Genomic DNA, 26,205 nt, shown 5'->3' on the forward strand with positions numbered 1-26,205 from the left:
CGTTAACCTTTGTCGCCAAAAAAAAAAAGGGCAGGCTTACTTACCGCTGAGTTACGTACCTGAACAATTATTCCTTACGACACAAATTGAGGAATCGACTCTTCGAAGACCTTACGAATGAATTTGGTCCCTTCTTATTTGTAGTATTTTCACTTTGTTTCATCCAATTAATAATCACTTTCACGGTTGAAGTAAATAAAGTTTGTTTGGATTAGCTAGGATTAGTTACTAGTTGGAATAAATAATATTTTAAAATAACTAAGGTTGTGTTCGGCTGGCATTTGGCTGACTGGTTGGCTACAGTTTTCAGCCGGAGCAATGTTTTTCTCTCACAATATTCTAGCATAAACAGTATTTTTAGCATGAACAGTAAAAAAATTAAATCTAGCCCAACACTGCCTAAGGTTGGTTGAGTAGTTGTCTAACAACTAGTCGAACACTTAGGGCTCATTCGTTTATGGCTATTCCTGGCCAGGAATAGTTTTCGGTGAGGATTGGCTATACAAATTACACTAGCATTCCTGGTAGAAATGGTTCCTGGTCACCATTCCCTGCCAAACGAACACAGCCTTAAGAAGAAAATTAATTCATTTATTAGCCTCTTGTTTGATAGGCTAAGACTAATTTTTGCTAATTTTAGCTAGCTAGTTGAACACTTAACAAGAAAATTAATCCGTTTATTAGCCTCTTGTTTGGATAGGCTAAGGTTAATTTTGGCTAATTTTATCTAGCTAACAATTAACCTTGGTATACGAAACACACCTATAAACTAGGTAAAAACTAACAAATAAACATTATTTGAAAGAAAAGTTGATAAACTAAAAAAATACTTTTTCTTGGTTATTTTCGTCATTGAAGAACTAGTACTAGTTTTGATCTTTCTCATTTTCATGGATAAAATGATTTTTAATGAAACATACGAGCAACGAGCTTTTCAATCAACTTGACAAGTTGTTGGCATTACTCGATCACTGAGATGGGTGTCAAGCATATAATCGCAACTATAAAATTTATACAAGTCAAATTAGTTTAACTTTCATTAATATAGTGAACTATTAATATTTATGTCACTAACTAAATTTGATGTAAAAATATATTTTGTAAATAATTTAATGATACTTATTTTATATCACAAATATTAGTTTTTCATAAAATTTTAATTAAATTCGAAATTGTTTGGCTCCACGGAAAACGATAATTGTATCACGGTGTTTTACATTTATTGGTACAACATTTACGTAAAATGGTGATACCGAAACATCTTAACTTTTCGTTTAGGTAGAACCATTTTTCCGCCTTCGTAGTTCACGTCACAGGGCTCCTGAGTCTGACCATCCCGTCCCGTCCACCCGCCGCGCCGCAAGCCCGCACGGCCGCACCTCCTGGCTCCACACCTCCCCTTCCCGCCGCACCGCCAATGGCTTCGCGCCTCCGCCTCGTCGGCCCGACCCCAAGCACAGACGCGGACTCCACCCAGAACCCAGGCATCTCCGGCAAGGCAGCGGGGGAGGGGGAGCAAGTGGGAGAGGCGAAGACGCCGGAGCCGCCGCGGCGGGAGGTGACGGACCTTGGCGGCGGCAGCGAGGTGGTCTATATCCCCCGGTTCGTGGCCCGGGAGAAGGCGTGGGAGTGGTTCGACTACCTCGACAAGTCCATCCCTTGGACGCGCCCCGAAATCCGCGTCTTCGGCCGCTCTGCCAACCAGGTTCGTGAGGCCTCCATTAGCCATTTCTTGCACCGCGTTCGGTCAGGTACTCAGCCACTCGGCTTGTTTAAGCGAGGTGGGCCATCAGAAGGGATACTCCGATACATGTTGCGACGGTGAGCTTGATCCCTGGCCAGATCTTTGCCTTTGGGCGCTATTGCCTTATTGGTTCTGGCTCTGGGTAGCCAATGTATTTTGGTGAAACATCAAGCTCCAGTGGGTTTAGAAATTTAGCTATAAGCCTATAACAATCTGATCACACCAGGGGCTCCAGGCTGTACCATTTGGTTTTATGTCAGTACATGGGCCTTACAGGGGCTCCGAAGCAACAACAGCCACAGGGGTGACCCACTCAAAAGGCACCAAACAGAAAAGATAGATTACACCGAAGCAAGTGTCCTTTTCCTTAGCTTGAATTCTTCTTTTACTTGCATAGCCACTTGTGCTGTCAGGAAGCGGTTCTAAAAAAATTCTCCGATTCCGCTCTTTCTATGGGTTCCACATGATGTAAATGGCCAAGCCATTGAAACGCCGCCGTTGCTCTTTTTCAACCTTTTGTGTCATTGCTTCATGCTTCCCACCAAGAGCTGTTGGACGATGAATCGTCCACATGTTGGATCACAACAGTGTCAAATTGTTCCTACGCCAACGCTTGACGCCAAACAAGTTTGCCAAAAGGGCTATGGATGTTTCAAGTGGCCCATTGCACAAAACACAACAGTCCTGGTGAGGCCATCCCCTTGAAGCCAGTTATCTGCCATAAGATTTTTGCTCTGTATGAGCGTCCAAGCAAACAACTTACACTTGTTTTCTGTCTGAGCTTCCCAAATTAGGTTTGGCTTGTATCTATATGAGAGAGGCTAAAGGGTGCAACTCATATGTAGGGTCACTGCGACAAAAGTCTCTATCAATGCAGCTTACTGGTAGGACCCCTTGCCAACCGTACTAAGGGCATTTTGGTATTTGTTACAGAAACTAATGGACAAACGGTGGGTCTTCAGCTGAACTTCATTGGCAGAAGAGATGGCAAAAAAGAGATGTGTGATTTTCGATTGCTGAAGAGAATGTATTTCCCATTAGTTGGGGAAGCAAACTTTTATCTAATATTAATTGTAATTTTGGTAGGAAGCCACTAATCCAGGTGTCTCTTTCTCTTGCTTTTTCTGCAGCCTAGAGATGTGTGCTATGTTGCAGATGAAGGGTTAACAGTTTTGAAATATAGTGGTCATCAGCCTCATGCACATTCTTGGGATGAATTCCCCGTACTCAAGGACTTATAATTTGGAGGGGCTTGTAACACCCTAGTGTTAAGCATGCATCATCTAGAACCCAAAAAAGTCAAAGCGACTTATCATTTGGAACAGAGGCAGTATCATCTAGTTTGTGTTTGACAACTACTCTACTACAGTAGGAATGCTATTGCAAGATATCAGAATTCATCATTTCTTGTGATTTGCTGATTCATTAATGTTCATTTAGGTTCATGAAGCCCTTCCCGGGAGCTATTTTAACAGCTTGCTCCTCAACAGATACAAGACAGGTTCAGACTACGTTTCATGGCATGCTGATGATGAGCCCCTCTACGGACCGACTCCAGAGATAGCATCCGTTACCTTTGGGTGTGAACGCGACTTCTTACTTAGGAAGAAGCCTACCAAATCGAAAGGTACGGTCCTTTTGTTTTCATAGCACATCATTTTAGCCGGTATTGATTCGCTATAAAAATCTACCAGCCACTTCAGGATCTGGAGAAGCTGGTCGAAAGCGGCTCAAGGTCACTGCATCTCAAAAGCAGCATTCTTGGCCTGTTCGCTTGAACTTATCGAGTAGGCTTATCAGCTAGAATCTACAGTGTTTTTCTCTCACAATAAAACAGCTTTAGCCGGCTTTAATACCAGCTGAACAGTGGGACTGGCAGCGCTCAGTTCGGAAGCGAGCCAAAGTGAGCTCACCAAGGATCAATCTGACTTTCAGGCATGTACTGTCCTAAACAGTCTTAGCTTGGAAGTTTTGTGTTTCTTGCTCACTTAATGTTTTGCGGCAATGTATGATATTGATGAACATCACACATCAACCCAGTTCACACGTGGGCTCGTGTTTGGCACTACTCACTGGACAGGTTGTGCCCAACATGTTGCGCAAGTTTTCTTGTTGCTGCACAGCTATGACCGCAGACCGGAAACACTGCAGACCTCGGTTTGGGACCAAAAGGAAGTTGCGTCTAACGGACATACGGTCCATCACGTGCACATAAGATCTAAAAATGAAATGTGATGCATATCTTATTGAATTCAGAATAGCACTGCCTCGACAAAAGCTCAGGCATACATTATTATTATCATTACTAAAACGATTTTCGGACCAAACAATGCAAGTCTGCGGAACATTATTTTTAGCGTGCGGATTTTATGCTCTAAAGCCAAGCGACACATCACTTGCATTGCCGGCAAGCTGCAACTCCTGCAACACACCGTTACCATCATGTCTCGTGGATTGTTCTGTTAAACTTCAAAACACAGTACAAAACTAATTCATTAATTATAGCCAAACTACAAACAGAAACCATATTGAGTCCAAATACTAAATCTCCAGAGTCAGATCTAGATTCAAAGTACTAGGGACAATCAAACGGGGGCCAAAAATTGGATGCCCACAGCTAGTTTTACAAGTGTCACTGGTTTATTGCCTACAACATTTCTACAAGAGTTTAACGACAAAGCACTATGTCCTGCAAAAGAGAGAATAGATATGTTACATAACCTCTGACCCTCTCTAAGATATACAAGACAACCCGGGGATGCCATGCCATAGCTTAATGGGCAACAGGTGGCCGCTTCTAATAACATTAAAACAAATCCTATTCCATTGTTCTATACTAACGTGTTGCTATCGAAACAAACATTTCCTACATTACAACTGTCAATTGCAAGGGGTCAATCAATGAGATATCCACATTCCCGGACGACTGCCTATGCCTGTGAAATCTGCATCTTACTATGAATGGTCAGCTGAGAAAGCAAGACTATGTTGCTTTTGCTGTACGTTTTTTCCACACGCTCTGCACATTCAACACGAAACAAATTGGTGAGAATATTAAATCAAAAGATGAAAAGATTCGGTTCAATATCGAAACATAGGTTGGGTTCAGAACACAGAATGCACTCACAAGAGTTTCGTTGTCTGATTCCGCCTTGTTGCTCAAAGTATGGTCATCCAGCTTTTCCACATCTTTCATTTCCACATCTTTGGATTCCTTTCCCGCCTTCCCTTTCGTTTCAACATCTTTCGAGTCCTTCCCTGCCTTCTCTTTCACTTCCACGTATTTGGACTCTTTCCCTGCCTTATCTCTCATTTTTACATCTTTTGAGTCCTTCCCTGGCTTCTCTTTCACTTCCGTATCTTTGGATTCTTTCCCTGCCTTCTCTTTCATTTTTACATCTTTGGATTCCTTCCCTACCTTCTCTTTCATTTCCACGTCTTTGGAATCCTTCCCTGCCTCCTCTTTCGTTCCCGCGTCTTTGGAGTCCTTCCCTGCCTTCTCTTTCGTTTCCACATCTTTGGAGTCCTTCCTTGCCTTCTCTTTCATTTCCATGCCTTTGGAGTCCTTCCCTGACTTCTCTTTTATTTTCACATCTTTAGAATCTTTCTAGGCCTTCTCTTTCTCAGCTGAGCTAACTACTACTTCCTCCATGTGGCTATCTGTGGTATAAAAGAACAAATTAGGCTCAGCTATGACGAAGGCATGCATATCATGAAAACAACAGGCTCATACAATCAATGATAACTCATTAAGCAATCGTACCAGAATTTACATCTTTGTCAACATCTGAGTGAGCAAGAGAACTGGATGAATCTGAATCATTACCTACCGCCAGCTCCACTACCCTCTTCGACAGAATTGTTTCTTCCTGCAGTCTTTCTTCGTTTGTTCTTTGGTTGCCCTTTCTTCTTTGGAGGTAAGGACCTATAAAGATGGAGTAAACAGATGAATTGCACCATGGTTACGAAACTGAATCATTAGTTCATTACCACATTTCAAATCCATACTGGCTCACCTCTTTTTTGACTTCGGTTGGCTAGGCGGAGACTTGCTGCTGCTAGTTCTCTCCAGTGCTCTGCAAGGTGACTAGGTGTCAATATTTATAAATGACACCACATGTTACTATACATATACAGAGGACTTCAATACTAAATCTATGTTTAGTTATTTATGTTAATCCAATGCTGTGCATGGGCTTGTTTCTTAGCTTCCAACAGTGGCACAGCTTACCTTCCTTGGTTTGTCCCAAGATGATCCTTCTTTTGCTTCTGCAATATTGAGTAAACAAAAATGAGTCAACAGTATCTTCTACATTGAAAAAAGACAAGGAAAGCATTAAAAATACTCCACCTTCACTGATGAGTCATTACTTTCAATCAGTATCCACTTCTCTTTAGCCAAGCTAAGCACTTCAACATCTCCGTCATCGTATAGCACCTATGAAGGGAAGTAAAATCGTATAAGTACATCCACTGTGTCTACAAATTTCTAACAGTTTGGACTGAAATTATCATCTCTACAACTTCCACATGTTGAAATGGCATTGAGTTGATACTATGTGTAACTGAAAGTTGCTACCGTGAGCACCAAGCACTCACAGTCCAGTGGTATAAACAGACAATACTAAAGTTATACCAGTGGTTCAGTATTTTTCACCTTTTGGAAAGGTAACCTACAGCATAAATACACACTGCTAAAGCACAGCTGCTATAGTGGTATTGGCGATTTGCAAGTGGCTTAAATAGCAGCAGCTAATTGTCATTTTGTACTTGCAAAATCCTGTGTAATGGTACCTGAGTAAACACTTCTTTACACAAAGAAATGACATATGTAGTGTTTTTTTCTCAAACAACACAGGAGACCTATGCGTGTCATTTCAAATTTCATTAAGCAAAGAGAAGTACAAGAGGCACAGATACGGTGTTTTGTATACCATTTTCAGATTTAAAATTTAAAATGATCAAATACACACTGTGCTACTTAATGGAAATATTTTCTTAAACATACTTAATCGAAGTATTTATTTGTAAGCTTCAAAATATCAAATATTTATCTGAAAAGTTCAATTTCAAAATTTCTGTGGAAATAACATTTTGGTACAAGGCAGACCAAAAAAAGTCAAGTTTTTAAGCAACAACAGTAGTAACTACCCTACACATTTAATAACAATCCAAGGCAGACCGGAAAAAGTCATTACATTTACAAATACTCAGTTGCATTCACCAACATAGAAAGTATCCAAACACAAGTAAACTGTTCTTTACAGTCGTACTTACAGCAGTAAAGATGGATGAAACAAATTACAGCGAATAAACTATTAATGCGTCATTTAGGGGAGCTTACCGTATGTTTTTTCTTGGATGAATCGTATGATTGCACGGCACCTTCATAAAATCTAATAACAAAAAAAAACAACCCCACCTTCAGTAATAAACTAATTGCAATAACATAAGTACAGATAACAATAACATTTACAAGACAACATACCTCTTATCCAAAGGCCACCAAACTTTTATTCGGTGTCCTATCAAGTCTTCACCGCTTGAGTCCTGTGTTGCGCACTGCAGGCATAAACACATTCTTAGCAGCCACAAGACAATAGAATGAAAATTGCTTGCACAAATTTGAATATGGCCAAGAATATATATGCTTCCTTCCAATGATTGGCATGATTTGCACAAAAGCTGTGGCTAACACAATGGATTTATAGAATAGAATAGAATTATAATCAATTATTAATCATTACCTTTACTAAACCAGAAATTGGTTTTGCCTTTTGCCTTTTAAGTAACCCATTTAAACTTCTCGGTTCAACAGTTCTCTTAGTACTGTCTGCATCAGCAGACTTCTGAAAAGGTTGAATAACAATTGAAAAAAATCATAAACTAAACCTCAAAACTTTTGTTGATACAAAGATACCATAGAAACGCAAGAAATCACCTTTGGGACACTGTTCAAAGTATCAATATGGGATTTCTTCGCACCCTTATTTCCTTTAGATACAGGGGTTTTAGTGCTAGGTGATACTAACAGTTCCGTATCAGTTGAATCATCTCTGTTTTTCTCCTTCAATTTAGATTCCAAGGAGATAGTGGTCCTCTCTGTGTTAGGAGTATGTAGTAGACGCTCATCACTGCTTTTACTACCTTTTGCTGAATGTGGTCTACTCTTAGAAATTGATCTTTTGCGTTTAGGTGAAGAAAAATCGAGTGGTTTCTTGTTACTATCTTTTGTATCTGTCTGATGCTTCTTAGGCTTGCCCTTTGGCGATTTCTCCAAATCTTCTTGGTTGTTCAAGTTAATTTCTCTTACTAAACCCAGGACATCATCATCGTTCCCTGCATTTACTGTACTAGATGGTGTCTTCTGCTTTTTCCCCGCCTTCTTTTCTCCTCGCGATTTAAGAAGTTTGACAATTTTCCCAAGAGGAACTTCATTTCCAAATTCATCAGTCACATCAATAAGCATCTTATGTTTGGGAGATTCAACCTGGAAATACATTAAAAAGACAAAATAGTGCAGTTGAGACAACAGATAAAGAAAGTTGAGCAACAATATCAACAACCTATTATGCATTAAATACCTTATCCATGTTTGCAGTCATTACAGCCTCAAAATGAGCCAGTACTTTCTCACATCCCAGCCAAATCTGCTCATAATTCTCCTGCACAATATTACATAACTATCAATACCAGAAGCCTTATGAACTATCAAGCAGTTATTTCATGATTTGTTGGAGCACACACCACAGAATTTTCATTTTGGTTATCCAGAAGCGGCGAGTAAAGTTGAGCAGGCAATGGAACTGTTTGAGCTTCTGATAAACTCGTTTGGTCTTGGCATAACCTCTTTGCAATAAGAGTACCAAGATCACATATAGCACACAGAGTCTGCAAACAGCATATAAGAACATTAAGTCGCACTTAGTAGCAACGATCATGTACAGCAACCCAAATGAAGAGAAAGCACAGTCAAAACACATTTTTACCTTGGTCTTATTTCCATCAACCACATCCTGTGAAGATTTGATACTTTTGAATATAGATATTATTGTAGTGAAGCTGTCCTTTTTCATGCCTGGAACACTATGTTGCAAACCTTCTTCCCCCAGGAGGATTGAAAGAATCAGATATAGTCGCCTGGAAAAAGTTTTTTCATAAATATATGCATGTAGAACCACAGGCTATTTCAGCTAGAAGGGACAAGGTAAACACATTTTGATTCCTTAGCCCAATGATTCCACACTTTACAAAATAAACTAGAATGGACCTTACATTAACAGCTAATGGTGCATCATGGGAATAACCCACATAAAATGCAACCTTTTAGCAACTAAGTGGCCCATGCCAAGCAAATCCTTCACAATATTGAAACCCATTTTAGGGCCAACAATTTACCCTATTGTCAAAATGCAACCCATCAACATTATAAAGGCAAGCAATGTTCAAGCATGATATCAAGTAAAATTGAATAGAATAATATTATGACGATAACAAACTAGAACATAAAGTTATTATCAGATACCAGTAAATTGCACCGAATCCATGATATCCTAACATATTTCAATACAAGGGTGCAGATTATGAAATATTATTTTTGAACAAGACAAGTAAATTCATGATAACAAGAGAGCAGCACAGAAAGAGCTATATTAGATACCAGTAAATTGGACCAAATGCTTTGACATTTTCATGTTCTTCGATGTCTGGGGATGAAGGATCATGAGCGAGGGCATGAACCAAAAAGGAAATTATATATTCTGGGTAAGCCATCAGCAAATTCATATCTGCTTGGACTGAAAGTTGGCGCATCTTAACTTGTTGGCATATCTGAACCACTTCAGTCAGATTGTGCTTGAACTGAGAAATGCATGGAAACAAGAGAAAGTAAAAATGAGACTCAATTGATTATCTTTCAAATAGAATCAGTTTGTAGGCCTGTTAACAATACGAACCTCTTCGTACTGCGGGGCATGATAATCATTAACACCAAACATGAAGGCGCAAGCATATTTTGCATCCAAGGCCCTTTCCTTGATATATTGAAGTACTTTACAAAGAAATAATTTTCTCACCTGAGGAAAATCATCCTGGAAAAGAATAGAAATATGAATCTACAAATATGGTGACATAATACAAAAGAGAACAATTGTGTTTAAAAATACAAAAGAGAACAACGAGGAAGCATGCCAAGCAGCATTGTCCCAAAGAAATACCTGTGAAATCGTCAAAGTCAAATAAAATACATCAACAGGCACTTTATGGTCCCATTGTTTTGATAAGCGAAGAACAGCTTTTGCTGCTGCAAGCCTCAAATGGGCCTTATCAACAGCACTGCAGTGATATAAAATATATAATATTATATAGTGCAGAATGTCTACATCACAATTGAAGGGTATGTATCTACTGGTACCTTGAGACCATATTTGGAGATATATCACCATAGGTAAGAATATTCTTCAGAATATCAATTAACTTCTCTATTCCTGGCTGTGCATGAGCATCTTTGCAAGGTAGATAGCTCTTCACCAAAGTTTTGATGCCATAAATCTGCAAAATAAAATAACACAAGAGACATAACCAACAGTCAAGGGCCATTGATGGTTGGATTGTAAGTAGAATACCATAATTTCACTGACCTTCAGCAAACAATTCTGTGTACTATCACCCCATTCAGATTTATTAGAAGAATTTTGAACCATATCCTGTGGGCACATGGAAATGTGATGACAATGGTATAAAATAGAATTGGGAATTTAAAGAGAGCAAGTCTTACATCATTGCACTCAAGAATTTTTTTAGTTATGAAACTTATTATCTCTTCTTTCCGTGTTTCAAAAATTGGCATCGCTATCTGGGCTATACAACCCAAAGATTGCAAGATAGATGGTATATTCACTTTCTTCTCTTCCAACAAATCCACAAGCCTCTACAAGGTTGCAAATGAAACAAATAATTAAATAATGTACTTGAGCTGCCAATAGTATATGCTATAGCATGGGAAAATAGTAACACAAGGAATTAAGTTTGCAATTGATACCTTGTAGAGAACAGATAGTGACATAAGACCATCATCTTTTGTAATGGCAGCAAGTGCATGAACAGAGTATTTAGCCTGCCTCCGTGTACCCTCTAAGCATAAACGCTCTAATAGAAGATCAAGGGAACTGAAATAGAAGCCACATCAATTTAGTTACGGAACCTTAGTAGTTAGTATCAAGACAGATCATAGGATCCCAAAAAACAAGATGCTCTTAAGAAGCTACACCTTGTTGAGGCTAGCTGTTCACGAATATTGCCACCAGCCTTCGATAACACATGTGCAATACCCTCTTTAAGCACTTCATTATCCTCTTTCAGGAGTTCAACAATGTCTTCTTCAAGTCCAGACAAAAGAGACGGAAAGAAACTAGATATTGCCTGCACAAGGAACAGATTAAGAGGTTAGAAACATTAAAACAATATTTGAACAAAGGGACATCACAGTACATTGGAGATACAAGTACTTCCACTAAGAAAACATCATTGTACTTGCAGAGGTCTTTTTATATAAACATGAGTGTTAGGAAATAGAATATCCCCTGCTAATTATGGATATCATAGCCATAATTAGCAGCTGTAAATCAGGGATCAGTTGCTATAGTCAGCAGATGTAAATCAGGGAGATTACCCCCTGCCTTGTAAAGCAAGGCCAGCCGGCCATATAATAGAAGGCGCCCCCTCACATTGAGGTGTGGCCAATTGCCCCAAACTCTATTCTTCTACATGGTATCAGAGAACCGGGCCTTGATCTGATTTCCCACCTCCCACGCCGCCTCTCCTCCTTCTCTTCCCATGGGAACTGCCTCAGACCTCACCTCTGCCACCAGCGGCACCCTAGGGGCTACTTCTGCCCCGACCATCTGCCCCTTCGCCACTATCAATGTCAAGCTGCACGTCCCCATGGTCCTCGAGTTGAAGCCCTCCAACTTCACCAAGTGGTCGATGGCTTTCCGCGCCATGTGCGGGAAGTTTGGCCTGCTGCAACACCTCGACACCGCCTCCCCTGCGCGCCCCACCGACGAAGCATGGCAGCAGGCTGACTTCTGCGTCCGCAGATGGATGTACAGCACCGCCTCCGACTCAGTCCTCAACCTCACCATGACCAACACTCAGCAGACGGCATGCGCGCTGTGGCAGGCCATCGACGACGTGTTCCAGGCGAACAAAGCGCCTCGTGCCATCTTCCTCAATCACGAGTTCCACTCGATGATTCAAGGGGATTCCTCCATCGACGACTACTGCGTCCGCATGAAGGCGAAGGCCGACGAACTGCGTGACGTTGGCCAGACCGTCCTCGAGAGCACCCTCGTCCTCAACCTTCTGCGCGGCCTCAACGAGGTCTACTCTACGGTCGCCGACAACATCGCCGGGCAACAGCCCCTCACCTTCTCCTCCGCTCGCCATCAGCTTCTCCTCAAGGAACTGCGGCTACAGAATGACGAGAAGGTACGTGCTGCCTCGGCGCTCTTCACTGCTGCTTCCTTTCCTGCTGGTGGCCAGCAGCAGCAGCAGCAGGACAACCGGCGCCCCAACAGCAAGAAGGGCAGCCAGCAGCCCTCCACCTCTAGCGGCCACAACCCCAACCGGCGCCTACCCTGGGGCTTTAACCCCTGGACCGGCGAACGCGTGGCTCTTGGTGAGCGGGTCACCCCTCCTGGACAACGCCGCCATAGTGGCTTCGGCGGGTCTGGTGGCCCCAACGCCCAGTCTGGGCGCCAGCAGGGCCTCCTCGGGCCTACTCCCCAGGCACACACAGCCTTCGCTCCTGCGGCAACCTCCGACAACTCCAGCGGCTCCACCTGGGATGCAGCCGGCCTCATCGCCACCCTACAGGCCATGAACATGCAGGGCACCTCACCCTGGGTCGTCGATTCCGGCGCCTCAACACATGACGTCCTCGGATGGTATGATTACCCAGCACCTACCCCCTTCCATCTCCTCAATAACAGTAGGTAATGGCACTACCATTCCAGTCACGTCTAGAGGTCACTCCGTCCTACCCACTCCCACATCTAATTTTATTCTTAAAAATATCCTTGTCGCACCATCTATAGTTCGTAACCTGCTCTCTGTTCGTCAATTCACTCGCGACAATAGCTGTTCATTTGAATTTGACGCTCATGGTTTTTCTATCAAGGATCTCCGAATGGGACGCGTGACTCTCCGCTGTAACAGCGACGGGGACCTCTACACCATGCCCGTCTCCACCCCTGTCGCCCTCTTGGCTGCTTCATCGACCCTATGGCATCAACGTCTCGGTCATCCAGCACCTGCTGCCTTAGCGCACCTTAATAAAATTCATGCTGTTGCCTGTAAAACAGTAGATCGCTCCCTCTGCCATTCATGTCAGTTAGGCAAGCACACACGTCTACCTTTCAGTTCTTCGCATTCCACAACTCATGCGCCCTTTGAACTCGTTCACTGTGATGTATGGACATCACCTATCAACAGTCTGTCTGGTTTTTCCTACTATTTGGTGTCTTGATGATTACAGTCATTTTTGTTGGGTTTTTCCTCTCCGCAAAAAGTCCGATGTTCACCAACATTTAGTTGAGCTCGCTGCCCTCGCCCAAACTCAGTTCAGCCTACCTATCAAATGTGTTCAGGCTGATAATGGTACTGAATTCCTTAACACCACCACCACCCAATTCCTTGCCGCTCGCGGCACTGACCTCCGCCTCTCCTGCCCATACACATCCCCCCAAAACGGCAAGGCCGAACGTATAATCCGCACCCTTAATAATTCCGTTCGCACCATGCTCCTCCATGCCTCCCTGCCACCCACCTACTGGGCCGAGGCCCTCCTGACAGCATGCTACCTACTTTACCGACGTCCATCCTCCTCCATCCAGCATGACGTTCCCTTCACTCGCCTGCATAAACAGCCACCCACCTACAACCATATGCGTGTCTTTGGGTGCCTCTGTTACCCAAATCTGCAGGCCACTTCCAAACATAAGCTCGCACCTCGCTCCGCGGCATGCGTCTTCCTTGGATATCCACCCTCTCACAAAGGGTACCACTGCCTCGACCTCTCGACCCGTCGCATAATCATCTCCCGTCATGTCATCTTCGACGAGTCCACGTTTCCCTTTACAGCAACCCCAGACGCCCCATCCCCCACCTCCCTAGATTTCCTCTTAGACGACGATATGGTTTCGGTGCCCTGTCCTACTGTTATTGCAGGTGGAACTCCTCCCTCAACGCCCGTGGTCGCTCCATCCATCTCGGATGTCGAGCAGCCGCACACCGACGCCGCACCTACATCACCAGCAGCCGGATCAGCTTCTCCGGCACCGGGCGGGCGCCCTCCTGTGGTTCCCTTTCCACGGGTCTACGTCCGACGCCCCCGCGCGGCGTCCGCCCCTGCCCCGTCACCGGCTGCCCCGGCGCCTCCAGTTGCGCCGGCTCCGCCTCCGGTTGCACCGGCGCCACCCGCGCCTTCGACAACACCACCACCGCCACCTCCGCCGCGGGTCACGCGCACCATGACTGGTGTCATCCCTCGCGTCAGCTATGAAGGGCTGACGGCCACATCATCCTCGACCTCGCCTCTCCCGACGAACTATCGCAGTGCGTTGGCCGATGCCAACTGGCGCGCAGCGATGACGGATGAGTACCAGGCTCTTGTCAACAACAACACCTGGCAACTCGTCCCGCGTCCCCCCGGTGCCAACATCGTGACGGGAAAATGGCTCTTCCGACACAAGTTTCACGCCGATGGATCTCTTGCCCGCCACAAGGCTCGCTAGGTGGTCCGCGGCTTCTCTCAGCGCGAGGGCATCGACTACGACGAGACCTTCAGCCCGGTGGTCAAACCGGCCACCATTCGGACCGTCCTCAGCATCGCCGCATCTCGCGCCTGGCCGATCCACCAGTTGGACGTGAAGAATGCTTTCCTTCACGGTCATCTCGAGGAGACTGTCTACTGCCAGCAGCCACCAGGCTTCGTCGACCCTGGCGCCCCCGACAGCGTCTGCCTCCTGCAGAAGTCCTTGTACGGACTGAAGCAGGCTCCGCGGGCCTGGCACCAGCGCTTCTCCACCTTCGTCCGGCAACTCGGCTTTGTCGCCTCCGCCTCCGACGCGTCCCTCTTTGTTCTCCAAGAGGGGACGCACCTCGCCTACCTACTGCTGTACGTCGACGACATCGTCCTCACCGCCTCATCCACAGCTCTCCTTCAGTGCATCACGGCCCAGCTGAGCTCTGAATTCGCCATGACGGATCTTGGCAAGCTTCATCACTTCCTCGGCATCGCCGTCACACGCTCCTCCGACGGCCTATTCCTGTCTCAGCGCCAGTACGCCGTCGATCTCCTTCAGCGTGCGGGCATGGCTGAGTGTCATCCTACGGCGACACCTATTGACACTCAGGCCAAGCTCTCCGCACATAACGGGGAACTCCTGTCAGAGAAGGACGCCTCTGAGTATAGGAGCCTGGCTGGGGTGCTCCAGTACTACACTCTGACTCGTCCTGAGCTGGCTTATGCTGTCCAGCAGGTGTCTCTTCATGCACGCTCCCCGAGAGCCGCACCGTGCGCTGATCAAACGCATCCTGCGCTATGTGAAGGGCACCCTCTCCTCGGGTCTACACATCGGCACCGGGCCCGTTGACAAGCTGACGGCTTACTCCGACGCCGACTGGGCAGGCTGTCCTGACTCCCGACGCTCTACCTCCGGCTACTGTGTATACCTCGGTGACACTCTGGTCTCCTGGTCCTCCAAACGCCAAACCACAGTGTCACGTTCCAGCGCCGAGGCGGAGTATCGTGTTGTGGCCCATGTGGTGGCCGAATGCTGTTGGCTCCGACAGCTCCTCCAGGAGCTCCACCTACAGCTACCCTCTGCCACTGTTGTCTTCTGTGACAATGTTAGCGCCATCTACATGACGGCCAATCCCGTCCACCACAAGCGAACGAAGCACATCGAGATCGACATACACTTCGTCCGCGAGAAGGTGGCCCTTGGTGCGATTCGGGTACTCCATGTGCCCTCTTCTCATCAGTTCGCCGACATCATGACTAAAGGGCTTCCATAGGCATTGTTTCTAGACTTTCGATCCAGTCTTTGCGTCCGGGAGCCTCCCGCTGCGACTGCGGGCGGGTGTTAGGAAATAGAATATCCCCTGCTAATTATGGATATCATAGCCATAATTAGCAGCTGTAAATCAGGGATCAGTTGCTATAGTCAGCAGATGTAAATCAGGGAGATTACCCCCTGCCTTGTAAAGCAAGGCCAGCCAGCCATATAATAGAAGGCGCCCTCACATTGAGGTGTGGCCAATTGCCCCAAACTCTATTCTTCTACAATGAGTAATATAGTCAGTGATGTTAGGGGATGCTATGAGAGAAGTAACTGTCGGCGCTGGGTGCAAGAGCCCAGGAGCAGCAAGAACTTCTCATTCCAATCATTCTTTTAACATTATTGAAGCTCCTATCAATGTATAGAGATGTTACTTGAAATCCTCAGATATTGGATCTAATCTAATCTAACCCTAAGTGGCTCATAGATTGGATACAATATAGCCTAAACCCAATGATCCATGTTTAGGGAAAAAAATCAACCCCTGGGGGCCCACTGAGGCAAACATTAAGAACAGGATCTCAACATAGGTCCAAGAAAAGGGACAGAAGGCCAGGCCACCAGGTAACACACTAAAAGTGGCAGAACCCAGCAAAGGCCCTTTTTTTTAGACCCAGGGTTTGAACCCTGGTTGGTGGCATCACAACTGCACACCCTACCACCACGACCACACTACCAGTGGCAATCCCTGACCAGCTCAAACTTCCTTTAGCTCATCCTAATTAACTTAACAGGCAAGCTAACCAACGTGTTACAGGCCTGAGACCCATGCATCATAACATCTTGCAACAGTATTTAACCATCATCAGCAACTCCATTACCAAATCATTCATCCATGTATATTGTTAGAGGTTGTACACAGATGTGTCATGAGACATTTCAATTAATGCCAGTCCTCAGTAAACCAAATAGAAGGAAAGAAAGCCACATCTTAAACCCAAGATAAAAGACCATTCATCTGGGCTGGGAATGGCTCATACATCATTAAGATTGCACAATAGCACCATAACAAGAGTTTTTGGCTCATGAATTCATATGTGCAGATGTTACAAATATGTTACTGCAATTATATGCAGCCCTCCTGCGTATTCGAAAATATAAATGATTATTAAACACCCTAGGCCTTGCCATCAACCATCACTAAATAAAAAAAGAAAACCCTTTGTTACTGATAACCATGCCGCACCACAGGCTATCATACCATGGAAAGCTACAAATGTAGTTAATTCCAATTTCTAAACTTTTGTGACTTATCTCACTGCCAATTTCTAAACTTTTGTGACTTATCTCACTGTACCCTATCTTTTATATAACTATTCTGTCATAAATCAATTGCCTACCTTTTAGCTACATTGTCTCTAAAGCATCAGACTAAACAAAAAAATTGACCTCAAGATTTCAAACATTCAAGAAACTCAGAAGTTATTCAACTTTCTTGATACCAAAAATATGAACAAACGAATAATTCATTACAAAACAGTGTGGCCAATATGTTGCACAGAAAGAAAACAGTGATTCAGGAAAACATCTTACCGTTAGAAGATTCATGCATGATGAGATGAGTTTTGTATTCCCAGAAGTCTTCTTTTCAGAAGCTTCTGAAAGGATCTCTTTTGCATACTCCTTGTTTACAAGTAAATATGAACATCTCATTGTTAATGTGCCAACAAAATTATAAAGCACATGTTTTTCACCAAGTATCTTAAGCAACTCTGCCTGCAGATTACATATCAATTCAAATTGTCTTAGTATGGCATATTCAGAGAACAAGTCAAACAGGTAAAATTATTGAAAATGTCTTTGACCACTGGCAGAATATACACAGGTAACTACTACTCCCTCTGTTCCAATTTATAGGTCGTTTTGGTTTTTCTAGATACACTCATACACAACCTTATCATGTATCTAGACATATCGTATATCTAGGTGCATAGCAAAAGCTATGTACCTAGAAAAAGACAAAACTACCTATAATTTGGGACAGGGAGTATTGTCTACGTTTAACTTGCAAACATCTCGCTCCTCTGTAGCAATTGATGAAACAATCAAACAAATGCAATGAAAAGCAGCAAAAGCTTGAATCAGGAACAGGCAAGAGGCATCTTTTTCTCAGTTTTTCCTTTCTATTTTACATCTCGATTTAGGAACATAAAAATAAGATGCATGAAATAGAAGGTACCCGAAGAGACCAAGCTTTCTCGAATGTAGTTGAACAATTAAGCAGGCTAGTGAATATATTCCAGATATCGGCATCTTTTAGCTGATGAAGCGTGCTTCAAGTTCTCCTCACACTTTGCGGAGTCACTGAATAAGCGAGAGATGCTCCGGAAACATCCAGAGATTCTTTTTTGCAGATCAGGGGCATCTTCCTGCATTAAAAATGAAATTAACAAGGTAGCCAAATCAATCACACAATGACTTTGCAATACATTCAAGATTCAAACTAACCTGGCTTGGTTGCCGAAGCGATATGTATTTCAGCATTTCTTGTTGCAGTCTGATATTAAAAGGGGAATATATACATATCAAAACCATTTTCAGAAAGAGCTCAACATCAATGTACACAATCTATTGACATAAGATCAGACCTTTGCTTTTGCAGGAGAATTTGTTCAAGAGCTTTCATCTCAACTTTATCAAAGTATGTCGCAGCTGTAACCCAATGTTTCACTCTTCCCTTCATTGGAAACTCTGGTGGGAACAATGAACCACACAAAATAGTGTCGATTGACTCTGGCCTGCACCAAATAAAGCAACCAAATGGGCGATCTCATAGACTCACACTCCATTACACAAATAACACAATAACAGTAGGGCTCTCCCCTACCGCATTTCAAAAAGAAGGCGATAAAAAATCATTTCATCTCAACAAAAAAAAGCTATACCATTAAACAAATTTACACGTAATAATGTACAAATCAGATGTCCACAATGGAATAAATATGAATATATGCACAACAGAACAAGAACATAGTCTCATAAATGTTTGAAACGCTACATACCAGCAGTAAACTTACAAAAAAGTTACATGAAGTGCGTGTCTTACTGGTATGAAAGGGCAACCAGGGTCTCTATACAATATCACAGGGAATTTAATTCGTTGATCTTTGGTGGCATGGTGGATATGGAATCATAGAAACGGATGTATCTTTGAGGGTGCAGAGCTCAATTTCAAAAATAAAATAAAATAAATCATGCAGCATAGTCAGCCTAGGCTACGTTACACGGATACGTGAGGTAGGCCACGTATCTCGTATTGGATACGTATCCGATACGGATACGCTTGGGATACGCGACGGATACGTATCCGTGAAGTATCAGGAAAAAAATCATTGCAGAAAAAATCCGATACTTCCTCTGATACGTATCCACGCGATTTGATGAATGACGATACGTATTCGCCTTCCGCCACGGACGCCCGGCTGCACGAGCGCCGCCGCCTGATGCAGCCTCTGCCCACTTGCACGTGCGAGGGCTGAGTGGCTGAACGCACCTTCCGCCCAGAAGTGCTACCGCCCGCTCGGATGCACAGCGGCACGAGTGCCACCGCCCAACGCGCGGCTTCCTGCCAGTACGCTCAAGCGCCAATGGCGCAGCCCGCCTGACGCCTCCCTCCTGGCCACCCGCCTGCCTCGGCGGCCGCAACGACCTCCAGCACTTCCTGGTGGCGATTCAGCGGAGACTTCCGGTGATCTTCCCTTCTTAATTTCTTTGTTCCCCTCCTGATCTAGTCACTCGTTGCTTCATTTCTTCTTCAACGGCAACCTCTGTTCTGTTCCTGTTGCCTGATTCCTGTCTTCCCCAGTGGAACGAGTGGTGGAGATGGAAAGCTGCGTCAGTGCTTCTGTTGTACGAAGCCACTAGTCTAGAAGCAGTTAAATAATTGTAGATGTGGCTTCAGAGAGCGTTTGATTGGCTTCTACTAATTTTAACATGTCTTATTATTTTTAAAAAAAACATAAAACGTATCCGCGTATCAGGTTTTTTAGAAAAATGACATATCCGGTCCGTATCCGTCCGATACCGATACACGTATTCGTATCCATGCTGCATAGACCCTAGGCATGGTAAGCATGGAAGCCACACACACATGAATGATAAATAGATAGTTTTAGAACCACAATTTGAATAATGGAACAAGTACAGCAAGGCATGCAAATTGAATAAATTAGCTTGTATGAATACCTAGCGCACTTTGCTGCAATAAGTTGTAGCAAAGTGCGGCAAGACAACTTTTGAGGTGACAAAATCAGGCACCACAATCAGACTGAGTTTAGCTAGAAAATGTGTCTATCACAGATGGACTAGGTGATCAGAAACTGTGGCATGCCACAATTTAATGGAGCCAAATGATATGGCAAGAGAAAATATGGCCGAACAATAATCATGTCTTACCTCAAATCTTTGTCATAAAGACATCTTAATATTTTTCCAGGTATCCACTCAAAATCATCAGAATTTGTTGAGATATCAGAACCCCTCTGGCAGTATAGCTTGTAAATATCTGCCAACCTCTCCATGGTATAGCACTTCACAGCCAGCTGCAATTTTTTTTTACAAGAATACACATACTTTGAAGTAATCGTACAGATGAAAATAAACAAGGAAAACAGAAGCGTATGGAGAATAGCAAAGAAAAACCAACCGATTTATCACGGACACGCTCTGCTACTACTTTAATTGTATCAACTGGAATAGCATCAGGAGAATGGGTAGCTACATCACAAAGTGCAGCCACCACTCCCTTCCGCACATTTTCTTCATAATCCAACAATCTGTCACAAAGTGCCTCTGCCAGGAAGACAGCCATCAGTACAGGCACAATTTATTGATCAGTCAAATCAAATCAACTACTGGGGGGAAAGCTCCTTACTGATGATTTCAGGAGCTTCAGCTTGGGAAGGATTTGATATTAGACATCTCTTCAAATACTCGACCACAGAAATACGGATTTCAACAACTCTATCAGTCAGTCTCTTGAGAAACTCTGTGAAAAGAGTCTTGAAACATTCCATGATAGGGGCTCCAGGTAAGGAAAAAATTTCCCCAAGTAATTCAACTGACTTAGACCGGTTATCTACTTCATCTGCCTATAAAATATTAAATATGAACTTTAATCAACAAAGACCATCTAAAAGAAATAAGTCGCTTAAACTCAGAATAATAGCACTTTATTTTGAACTGTTCTTTGAGAAAAATGTGAGAGAGTTTCTGTTCCCAACTTTCATTTAACATCTTTGAGAAAAATGTGAGACAATTTCATACCAGTAGCTCCCCAGTAATATACGGCACGATCACCTTAAGAACCTTAGGAGCACACTGATATAAATCAAATACGATTCCCTGGTGATCAATTTGATCATTAGAAGAACTGTCATTCCCAGCCCATGATGACGTTAGAAACTTCTTTATGTAAGGTTCAAGCTTTGTAGCAGAATGCTCGATGACACTGCGAGCAAGTTTACGCGCAGACATTGCAGCACCCTAGTTATAAGAAGTTGCAGAAATAGTATTTGAGAAGAAAGAAATTAAATATATGAATAGACTGAAACAGCAGAGGAAGAAACTGCCAGCGATCTTCTTGGAAGCTGTAAAATGTATCAGATCATCTTAAAAGAAAAGGTACTCACAGTTTTTTTCTGCCCCAATGCTGACAACAGTACACATAGAAGACTCTCCTGTACAGCTTCACTCTCATCTATAATAAGGATCATTATTGTCTGCATTGACTTTACAATGTTTTCTTCATGACTGTCACTGCATTACACAAGAAAACTGAAAAATTCAAACACAAGGAGAAATAAACTATAAACTAATAAGTAGTGCAGACATTTCTACCAGATTACAGGACTAACAGTAATGTTGCACGAAAAAAGTTATCTGGCATTATGTTCACAATAGTAGGTTCAGGTCCTCTTCAAGACGATTGAATTTGAGTGCTTATTTCTTCCTATTTACAATGTCACCTAGTTCCTCCTAGGTTGGTCAAGATTTATCTTTTTTTTTTTTGTGTGAAGTCACTAGAACAGCTTTGGCCAAAAGTATTCAAAAGCATCAGTTAAGGAAATCAAGGCTGTTAACCCACATAAAGGTACTCTTACAGATATCAAAGCTGCTAAAGCTGCTAACCCACATATCAATACTGTGACTTAGTAGTGTGCCATTCGCAAATAGCTATTCCAGACACAAAAACACCCACAGATGTACAACAATTTTCCATAAAGAAAATGATCTCTTCATAGGGTTTAAATTTTTCAGGACTGCTGTACAAATCAAAGCAGACCACCATGCATTAAAAGTTTTATATTAAATTATCTACTTTCCCCTAAATATCATTCAGTTAAATCCCTATAACTTCAAGCTGGAAACAAGTTCCCCATACAATTCACGTTGGTGAAGTGGCACTCCATACACATCTTAACTTTGTAAACCAAGCCCTTCATACCATTTAGTTTCCTCCAACTGTCTTTGAAACAATTATCTTCCTTATGATTTTATCTATCAAACAGTTCCTTCATAGTGTTTCACACTATAAAATGGTAGTAAGGGTTTAATACCTATGTTGCTAAGCAGTATATGATTTGTGCAGATTTTGAGATCTTCAAATTCAGGCCTCAACACACACTTATAAGTTTAGAAATAAATACGATGAAAAGACCAAAAGGAAATTATATGCATAGTGAAGTAGCATAAATCATGTTCAAAGAAGGACAAGTAAATTTCATTGGACTATCTTTCTTGTAGAATTTCTTTACAAAACAACTAATAGTGAGAAATTAAACTCAAGCAATATTTGAGCATTCATGCTCTGCCACAAGAAGCACTGACATAGTTGACACGGTAGAGTTGTTAAATTACCTGACAACTCCTAAAAATGTTTGAAACATGTTTGTGATAAGATCATCACATTCAAGATCTAACATCACAACACATGCTCGGTATCTAGCAACTGTTTCAAGAATAGCAACTCTCCTGCCAAAGGATTGACTATTAACATCTCTGAGTCCGCCAAATGTACCCACGATCAGATAGAATATATCCTGCACAAGGAAAACAATCTCAAATGACAAATAAACATGGTAAAACTCAATAAAGTTATATAAACCAGTGACAAGGTGATTTAAAGGATATGATAGTTACCCTTAAAATGTCATCGTTGTAGGGCGCATCAGGTGCAGTTATTCTTGTAATTTCACAGAAACATGTTGCCAAGAGAACTTTGACATTATCATCCTCATGCTTCAGCAATTCTTCTCTGGTAACAGCCTTTAGACTTGGTTGAATAGCTTCCATCACTGAGGACCCCGGCGACTGCTCTATTCCATGTAAGCACTCCACAGCTTTCTGCAGCACTGTTAGCATCAATAAAGCATCTAGGGCATACTTACCATGAAGGAAAAGGATTTCAATCAAACAGGTATGTATGACCAACCTATTAATACTAAAATCAGACATGACAGTGCCTGTGTTGAGAAATCCTGTCAATGGTAAGCAGTTAATTCCTGGTGGCACAGTGCTACACTAACACTGGTGACTGCTCTAATACAAATGAGCATTCCACAGTTAAATCCTGGTGCCATAGTGCTATCGACTAGGATAGCTATTATGTATGTTTGCAATTGCAACTACAAACTCCTCTTCAATAGAAATCGATATAATAAGTAGCTACAAATTATGCTATTTAACACCCAAAGTTTGAACCCATGGAGCTGTCCACATCCTAAATTCTAACATAGAGCAGTCGACACCAGAACATATAAGGTCCAATAGCGTGGCCCCATAGTACAAGATTCACTGGACAGTTTCCTTCCCTGCCACATATGGACAGGCATTTGGTGTTTACTCAGACCAATACAAATGTGTCTTCCAACACAGGCACATATGTCAAACGTAATAAAACTGTCTCCTGTGATAAATAGCATCAATATTGCCAAAATTAAAACTGTCATATAAACACAGCATTCAAGGTACTGCTAGAGCTAGACACTTCTTAATGGAATGATACGCAGCTCTCCTGCGTATTCGAGGAGGTACTGCTAGACAACAACACATGTAAATGGTATTCTTATAACAACATTTCCATGCAACATGCACCTAGTTTAAAAAAATGGTATTCACATGAACCCACCAAAATAATTCATAGAATAAATCTCCGGCTTCCCTTAGCTGCTGTAAATCCTCTACTGTAACTGAAACAGACACCAACCACCAGAAAGGTAAGGCCTCTTGTACCGCTAAAACCCCATAACCCCTAACCAACAGCAGTCCCCTCTTCAACACTTAAGAAACTAAAAAACCTACGGGTGCGGAATTGCAACCACAATTTCAGCAAACGAAACTCAAGAGAAGCACTTGAGCTGGACCTCAGCACTTCCTCAGACCCAAGCCAAACAATTCCAGCCAGAATAAGCAAAATCCACCAGGAATCTAACTATTCAAGAGCTACAACCTCCCCAACAGCACAATCTTGCCACAATAAACTTCTTGCTTCCTAATTACCCAACCCACCGCACAAAAGCTCACTCCTTCAGAACCCTCCCCGCCGCTGAATTGAAGCCCAACCGTCCAAACCCAGCATCCCGAGCACCCAATTCGCACCGGAAACCCTACCGCAAGCGCCTTACCTTCCAGCAACCTAAACCCTAAACCTGCCGAATTGTCCCGCCTGAGCCACAGATCCACGCAAAGCCCGCGCCTACACCGCCGAGTCCATGACTAATGTTCGCAGCCAGCCAGAACGGAGAAGCTTGGGGATATCTCACCTCGAGGAGCTTGGCGAGTTCGTCCGCAGGCGCCGGCGCCACCGCCTGCAGCTTCTCCCCCAGCTCCTTGAGCTGCTCCGCGGCCGCCATACCCGGCCGCCGCGCCGGATCGACCGCCCAATTCGCGCGCCGAGCTCGCAGCCTCCGCCTCCAAGCGCGCTCGTTGGGTTCTAATCTGAGAAGAAGGGCTTCCCTCGGCTTTTGGCTGCTCTCGCGCTGTTTCGAAATTGGCGTGAGGGGGGCAGCAGAAGAGAGGAGAGAGAGAGAGAGGCGTAGAGCTCGTGAGCGGAGGAATGCCTTTGCCAAAGCTGGGTTGGGATCGGGTTGTTCTGGTTTGGGTCTCGGAGTCGGAGTGTGTGCCGTCCGGGCGGTCCGGGTATGCTGCCACACTGCTGCGATATTGAAATCGCGGCGCCCGTCTGTCACGCGGGGACTGCGCTGCGGATCCGGCTGAGATGTGGCGCCGACACCACATGGGATCCACATGTCAGTGACTTATTCTGGGAACGGAGACGGTGGGAGTGGTTTCCGGGCCGTTTTACTGTTTTGGACACTCTTCTGCTGGAGACGTGCGCCGATGGGTTTTCAGTTTTAACCGCACAAGGGGCCGTTTGGTAGGGGATCTTGTGCGGCTCGTGAAGCTGTTTAGTGGCTGCCTCGCGAAGAGCTTAAATTCGTGCTCTCACAGATCGTAGGTGTCAGACGAAGCCGAAAAAAACCGAGCTTCCACCGGCTCCCTCACTGCCAGCTGGGCAAGAGCCCCTTCTGCCCTCCGGCACTGAGAGTTAGCATCGCTCGTGGACACGAGCTTGGGTTGACCATGCGTCGGAACAATCACCCAAAAGAGAACTAACACGCAGCCTTGGGTCAAGGGGGCACCGCCATGACCAGTGTGCACTGCTGTACCAGGGGCGGTGCACCAGTCCTAGGCACCGCCACTCCTGTCCAGGTGGCACCGCCACTTATTTCTCGAGGCTAGGCGATTTTGAGTTTGAGCAGGAGAGGGCACCGCCACCTCTATCCGGTGGCACCGCCCTAGATTTTCAGAGAGGGGGGAAACTGAGCTCGGTCACCGCTGCGGCGCCACCGGTGGCACCGTCCGCTCCCCTATCCGGTGCCCACCGACCTGTCTGGTGCCCCAATAGCTGGTAAAAGAATTCGACCTGTTGGGGCACCACTCCCCCATGTTCGATGCCCACGCAGAAACAGCTCCAAAGGGTCCAACGGATCTATTTGCTTATATGGCTATAAATAGAGGTGGTTGCCGGCCTTGCCTAGTCTCTTGGAACCCCATACACTTGAGTAAACCCTTTTGGGAGCTAAAGAAACACAATCCACTCACTTGCACACTTGATTTCATTATTTGAGTGAGATTGGTGAGCCTCTAGTGCATTGCATCGAGTTGTAACATCTTATGGCGCTAGTTTGGATGAGTTGGACTGGTTGAGCACTTGTTACTCTTGGTGTTTGCCGACACCTAGACGCCTCGGTGATTGAAAGATCGTTGAGCGGAGTTGGTGATTGTCTCCAGCTCCGATCGGTTGATTGTTAACGGTGTTTTGCCTTTCTCGGCGGA

General features: G+C 44.0%; 3 protein-coding genes across 3 annotated transcripts; 2 read left to right on the top strand and 1 right to left on the bottom strand.

Moving 5' to 3' along the window:
• The first annotated feature begins 1,331 nt into the window (after positions 1-1,331).
• On the top strand, positions 1,332-3,902 carry LOC136528832 (DNA oxidative demethylase ALKBH2-like). Its single transcript, XM_066521826.1, has 3 exons — positions 1,332-1,705; positions 3,185-3,371; positions 3,439-3,902. The coding sequence occupies exons 1-3, from the start codon at positions 1,418-1,420 to the stop codon at positions 3,546-3,548; spliced, it is 585 nt and encodes a 194-aa protein (XP_066377923.1). The 5' UTR covers positions 1,332-1,417; the 3' UTR covers positions 3,549-3,902.
• Positions 3,903-4,212: 310 nt separating this feature from the next.
• LOC136528359 (sister chromatid cohesion protein PDS5 homolog A-like) lies at positions 4,213-24,974 on the bottom strand. Its single transcript, XM_066521310.1, is given in 35 exon segments — positions 4,213-4,763; positions 4,872-5,404; positions 5,508-5,577; positions 5,579-5,669; positions 5,761-5,820; positions 5,976-6,013; positions 6,096-6,182; positions 7,089-7,140; positions 7,233-7,306; positions 7,492-7,593; positions 7,686-8,234; positions 8,329-8,409; positions 8,492-8,635; positions 8,734-8,884; positions 9,405-9,604; positions 9,700-9,834; positions 9,961-10,078; positions 10,158-10,294; positions 10,384-10,449; positions 10,521-10,673; positions 10,785-10,911; positions 11,013-11,164; positions 17,401-17,583; positions 18,047-18,142; positions 18,144-18,236; positions 18,316-18,364; positions 18,456-18,605; positions 20,263-20,408; positions 20,513-20,658; positions 20,741-20,957; positions 21,133-21,351; positions 21,498-21,624; positions 22,726-22,907; positions 23,008-23,211; positions 24,630-24,974. Coding segments are annotated over 35 exon segments (5,058 nt in total). The 5' UTR covers positions 24,720-24,974; the 3' UTR covers positions 4,213-4,727.
• Positions 11,241-12,960, top strand: LOC136528360 (uncharacterized). The gene is made up of 2 exons (XM_066521312.1): positions 11,241-12,690; positions 12,924-12,960. Exons 1-2 carry the CDS (start codon positions 11,579-11,581, stop codon positions 12,943-12,945), a joined length of 1,134 nt encoding a protein of 377 aa, XP_066377409.1. The 5' UTR covers positions 11,241-11,578; the 3' UTR covers positions 12,946-12,960.
• Positions 24,975-26,205: the final 1,231 nt, after the last annotated feature.

This window comes from Miscanthus floridulus, chromosome 19 (genome assembly GCF_019320115.1).
Source record: "Miscanthus floridulus cultivar M001 chromosome 19, ASM1932011v1, whole genome shotgun sequence".
NCBI classification, from domain to species: Eukaryota; Viridiplantae; Streptophyta; class Magnoliopsida; order Poales; family Poaceae; genus Miscanthus; species Miscanthus floridulus.

Bases quoted from the DNA above. Each gene is read 5' to 3' on its own strand.
- LOC136528832 (XM_066521826.1), top strand. From the start codon at position 1,418: ATGGCTTCGCGCCTCCGCCTCGTCGGCCCGACCCCAAGCACAGACGCG. The intron at 1,706-3,184 runs GTTCGTGAGGCC...ATGTTCATTTAG, and splicing joins TCGGCCGCTCTGCCAACCAG to GTTCATGAAGCCCTTCCCGG. The intron at 3,372-3,438 runs GTACGGTCCTTT...AAAATCTACCAG, and splicing joins GAAGCCTACCAAATCGAAAG to CCACTTCAGGATCTGGAGAA.
- LOC136528360 (XM_066521312.1), top strand. From the start codon at position 11,579: ATGGGAACTGCCTCAGACCTCACCTCTGCCACCAGCGGCACCCTAGGG. The intron at 12,691-12,923 runs GTATGATTACCC...TTTTCTATCAAG, and splicing joins ACACATGACGTCCTCGGATG to GATCTCCGAATGGGACGCGT.